This window comes from Sinocyclocheilus grahami, unplaced genomic scaffold (assembly GCF_001515645.1).
Source record: "Sinocyclocheilus grahami isolate Dianchi unplaced genomic scaffold, SAMN03320097.WGS_v1.1 scaffold1376.1, whole genome shotgun sequence".
NCBI classification, from domain to species: domain Eukaryota; kingdom Metazoa; phylum Chordata; class Actinopteri; order Cypriniformes; family Cyprinidae; genus Sinocyclocheilus; species Sinocyclocheilus grahami.
The window spans coordinates 114,956-120,318 of NW_015506555.1; the positions used below are offsets into that span (position 1 = coordinate 114,956).

Sequence of the window (5,363 nt, forward strand, 5' to 3'; positions counted from 1 at the left end):
TGAAACGAATGCATTCAGTCTGTAGTTATGTAATTGACGCAAGGGTCGCATGCAGCCAGAGTTGCATCTGTTTAGAAATCCCACGATCACGTGATGTAATGTGGACATGGCCGCGTGCAAAAATTGTGAGCTACTAATTAATGGGCCAATTAATGAGCAGTCAGGCAGCATCAGCTGCTCCGAAGCAGTCCTCACCAATCGCTCTGGAGACAACCGTGGAAAATTCAGGATCCAGAGTTTCTGCAAGAAATACGGCCTCGGTGCTCCAATCGCTTCCAGGCCCAAAATTTACCAACAGCTTGCTGGCAAATAATGTAGAACTCCTGTCTTTTTCTGCACATTTTCACTAATAAACTAAACAATTAAAAAATGTTCCCTGAAGATATTTAGTAAATTTCCTACTGTAAATATATCAAAACTTAATGTTTGATTAGTAATATGCATTGCTAAGAACTTCATTTGAACAACTTTAAAGATGATTTTCTCAATATTTCGATTTTTTTGCACACTCAGATTCCAGATTTTCAAACCATACATCAATGGAAAGCTTATTTATTCAGCTTTCAGATGATGCATATATCTCAATTTCAAAAAATTGAGCCTTATGACTGGTTTTGTGCTCCAGGGTCACATTGCAGTCTGCCTTCAGTTAAAAAACAAGACTTTGCACCTTTAAATACAATGCAAGGCAAATTTATGTTGGATTTGTGGCCACACCTTTAATTTCACAAAATTCTCACTGCAGCATGCTGGAAATAAACACATTGGAATAAAATGTTCCAGACTACAATAAGACACCGCTTGTGTGACGAGCACTTTATTTACAAATATAATTAAAAGCTCTGACAGAATCATGCCTCTTAACCTGAAAACAAATGTAAAGTGCATGCGACAGTAAAGCGTTTTTGTTCACTATTTGAGACTTTGTAGAAAATACACAGCCGGAAGAGGATGCCCAGAATCGAAACAGAAACCCCAATCATGAAATGAGACAATTTCACCAGTGACTGCAGGAGGGAAAGGGTGGCAAAACATTTATTATATATAGATGTGTGTGCATGAATATAAAAAGAAATTGAAATTCAGTTAAAATGTAATAGGAAAATAAGTAAGTTCTCCATAAAGCCTTCTATACACAAAATACATGTCCCTTCCCCTTCAGCCCTTTGTGCAGGTACCACAAGTTAGGATTGACGTATGCATTATTCACATTGTGCACCTCAGATGAGGTGAATTACGGTATCGTGCATATGAAAACAATTTATATTCAATTACCATAAGAATCTCGGGAGTCACAGATGCAACTATTAAAATTTGTTTTAATATGCAAACGTTATCAAATTTCTTCAGTACTTAATAAAAGGTATTTTTTCATTTCCTGTGGGTGAATAAATACCAAATAGAGATTCAAGCAGCTAGAGGCTGCAAAAACATTTTTTTTAATTAAAAAAATTATTAAATCACACAGCCGGTCAAAAAGATTAGCCAAAAAAAAAAAATTGTGCACAAGTGCATCTAGATTAAAATGAGCAATACAAACCCCCGTTCATATTGCTTTTGTCTTGAAATCTCTCATTTGAATTACAATGGAAGTGTTATCATTGCACGAGAAAACGTCAACATCAACACTGTGACAGATTTAATCGTCTCGTATGTAATATTCATATATAAAAAGAGACAACTAAAGCATGTAATCCAGCACGTTATCCGCACCAGCCCAGAGGATTGACAGGACCGTCAGTAGAAAAAAGCAGATTTGTTGCAAAACAACAACAACAACAAGAAGTGGTCGAGCAGGACAGAGGCAGGATGCTGGAGTGTTCGGTCTCATCTGTAGTCATCTTTAGGGTAGTCCAAAGCACCCAAGTTATTGAAACCCATACGAAGGCTCTCCATATCGAAGGCGTCGATTTCTCTCTCCTGACGGTCCAGCAGGTGCTTGATTCGGTCGGTGCGCTCTTTCTGAAGAGAAGCCAGCTCCTCCTCAATCTGAAAACACAAGACAGAAGCTCAAACTAACCGACATAGACTGCATTATCCCTGGTAAAGGCCTTACTTTGATTACTTTCTTTCCTCCAATTTGCCAAAAACTCTACGAACTCATTAAACACATATGTGAGCCCGGAGCACAAAAGCAGTGTTGAGTCGCTGGGGGATATTTGTAGCAATAGCCAACAATACATTGTATGGGTCAAAATTGTCGATTTTTCTTTTATGCCAAAAATCATTAGGATACTAAGATCATGTTCCATGAAGATATTTAGTAAATTTCCTACCGTAAATATATCAAAACTTCATTTCTGATTAGTAATATGCATTGCTAAGAACTTCATTTGGACAACTTTAAAGATGATTTTCTCAATATTTAGATTTTCAGCATCATTCCTCCAGTCTTCAGTGTCACATGATCTTCAGAAATCATAATAATATGCTGATTTATTATCAGTGCTGAAACTGTTGCTGCTTCATATTTTTTTGGAACCTGTGATACTTTTTTTCAGGATTCTTTGATGATTAAAAAGTTAAAAAGAAGAGCATTTATTTAAAATATAAATATTTTCTAACAATATACACTACCGTTCAAAAGTTTGGGGTCAGTACATTTTTATTCATTTTTTTTTTTTGAAAGACATTAAAACTTTTATTCAGCGAGGATGTGTTAAATTGATACAAAGTGATAGCAAAGATTTATATTGTTAGAAAAGTTTTATATTTTGAATAAATGCTGTTCTTTTTAACTTTTTATTCATCAAAAAATCCTGAAAAAGTATCGCAGTTTCCAAAAAAATATTGTGCAGCACAACTGTTGATAATTCTAATAATAAATCAGCATATTACAATGATTTCAAATAAATGCAGCCTTGATGAGCAGAAGAGACCTCTTTAAAAAAGTCTTACTGATCTCAAAGTTTTCACCAGTAGTGTATACTGATGTACTGTAAATGACTGATGTAGATTGGCCATTGAAAAACCTATATTGGCAGACCACTATTGATGATAAGCAAGTTAAGAGTCCGGGTTCATTAGAGGTTAATAAGAGGACAAGACCTTCTGTTCAAGGTGTGCTCGGCGCAGTGAGACTTTCTGCTCCAGTTTCTGTTGCTCGCGCTCGTGCTGAGCCTCGGTCTGAATCTTGATCTTGCTCTGGTACGCATTGAGTAACTCCATCTCCTGCTGCAGCTGCTGCCTCAGAGCCTGGCACTCGGCCTCCTGAGCTTCATCCCAGACCTGGAGTGCTCTCTAGTGCAAAGACTGCTGCACTTTACATTTGATCATTCAGACGTCTGGTTTATACCACAAGATGGTGCTGTGCATAAAGTGCTTGTGAAAAAGTAGTACATGAAACAAAACCTACATCGCCACTCAATATTATATGAATATTATAATACGCTCTGATCAGGATGAAGCTACACTTATGCGCAATAAAGCAGCTCTGGCTATAAGCAAAGTCTCTACATACAGTCATGCATGCCAAGCATCTCTGATATAGCTTCATGAATCTCAGCAGTCGTGTGACAGTGACATCAAATTACATCTTAATTAGACCAATAAAGGAGATGCATTGAAATGTCATTCATAATAACTGTAAAAGAAGAAGAAAAAGAAATCAAAACTCTTTTGAAATGCCAATCCTGCAGAGCCTCCACCAATGACCAGCAGATCATAATCAAATGTACCTGCTGGAATCAGAACGACATTAAAAGATCATTCAACGACAGAGTCAGAGACTTTAATAGTTTGCTTTATTGTATTAATTTGCTCTTTTGCGCTTTTAATAATTTGCCTTTTACCTACGGCTCGAGTGTACGTTTAACAGCTGATTTAATCTAGAAATACGAGTTTAAAAAAAGAGAAGTTCTTTAGAAAAGCGTTGATTTCGACTAGCGACGTCTGATTCATTTGAGTCGGATCTTTTTCAATGAATCAAATGTTTACGAATCATACTGAATCGGTTTGATCAAAACGCATTCGATTTTTTTAAAACATTAATAATAATAATAATAATAATGTTAATGAATATTTACTTCTTAAGTGCAATATTTTAAATTATATTTAGATTGTAAATAACCGTCTTCATTAAATAGAAAATAAACCAGGTTTATTAAAGTGTTCGAAAGAATCGATTCGTGGAAATGACTCGAACTTTCTTTCCATCAAACGGCTCTGCATCACAGTTCAATGAACAATCGCAATAAATCAACTGTAGAGGGAGACAGACTGCGTTGATATCTCGCAAGAGCATGGAGTCATCTAACGTCAAATGTGGCTCTTTGGAAATGGACGCTCTGGGGAAAGTGTTCTGGGGTCCAGAGCCCATTGCGCGCGCATGCAGGAATTAGCCTCTGCATCACACAACAGTCACAACTTGCTGATCTGCGTTTGCAATACGGTGCCTTTTTAACCCATTCTAAGCATTTGCATTGACTAAAGAGGGTTGAAACGAATGCATTCAGTCTGTAGTTATGTAATTGACGCAAGGGTCGCATGCAGCCAGAGTTGCATCTGTTTAGAAATCCCACGATCACGTGATGTAATGTGGACATGGCCGCGTGCAAAAATTGTGAGCTACTAATTAATGGGCCAATTAATGAGCAGTCAGGCAGCATCAGCTGCTCCGAAGCAGTCCTCACCAATCGCTCTGGAGACAACCGTGGAAAATTCAGGATCCAGAGTTTCTGCAAGAAATACGGCCTCGGTGCTCCAATCGCTTCCAGGCCCAAAATTTACCAACAGCTTGCTGGCAAATAATGTAGAACTCCTGTCTTTTTCTGCACATTTTCACTAATAAACTAAACAATTAAAAAATGTTCCCTGAAGATATTTAGTAAATTTCCTACTGTAAATATATCAAAACTTAATGTTTGATTAGTAATATGCATTGCTAAGAACTTCATTTGAACAACTTTAAAGATGATTTTCTCAATATTTCGATTTTTTTGCACACTCAGATTCCAGATTTTCAAACCATACATCAATGGAAAGCTTATTTATTCAGCTTTCAGATGATGCATATATCTCAATTTCAAAAAATTGAGCCTTATGACTGGTTTTGTGCTCCAGGGTCACATTGCAGTCTGCCTTCAGTTAAAAAACAAGACTTTGCACCTTTAAATACAATGCAAGGCAAATTTATGTTGGATTTGTGGCCACACCTTTAATTTCACAAAATTCTCACTGCAGCATGCTGGAAATAAACACATTGGAATAAAATGTTCCAGACTACAATAAGACACCGCTTGTGTGACGAGCACTTTATTTACAAATATAATTAAAAGCTCTGACAGAATCATGCCTCTTAACCTGAAAACAAATGTAAAGTGCATGCGACAGTAAAGCGTTTTTGTTCACTATTTGAGACTTTG

The 5,363-nt window shown here is 36.8% G+C and overlaps 1 protein-coding gene across 1 annotated transcript; it reads right to left on the reverse strand.

Moving 5' to 3' along the window:
* Positions 1-640: 640 nt before the first annotated feature.
* LOC107569730 (serine/threonine-protein kinase TAO3-like) lies at positions 641-4,318 on the reverse strand. Its single transcript, XM_016255880.1, has 3 exons — positions 4,220-4,318; positions 3,049-3,240; positions 641-1,989 (listed from the first exon to the last, which is right to left on the reverse strand). Exons 1-3 carry the CDS (start codon positions 4,316-4,318, stop codon positions 1,828-1,830), a joined length of 453 nt encoding a protein of 150 aa, XP_016111366.1. The 3' UTR covers positions 641-1,827.
* Positions 4,319-5,363: the final 1,045 nt, after the last annotated feature.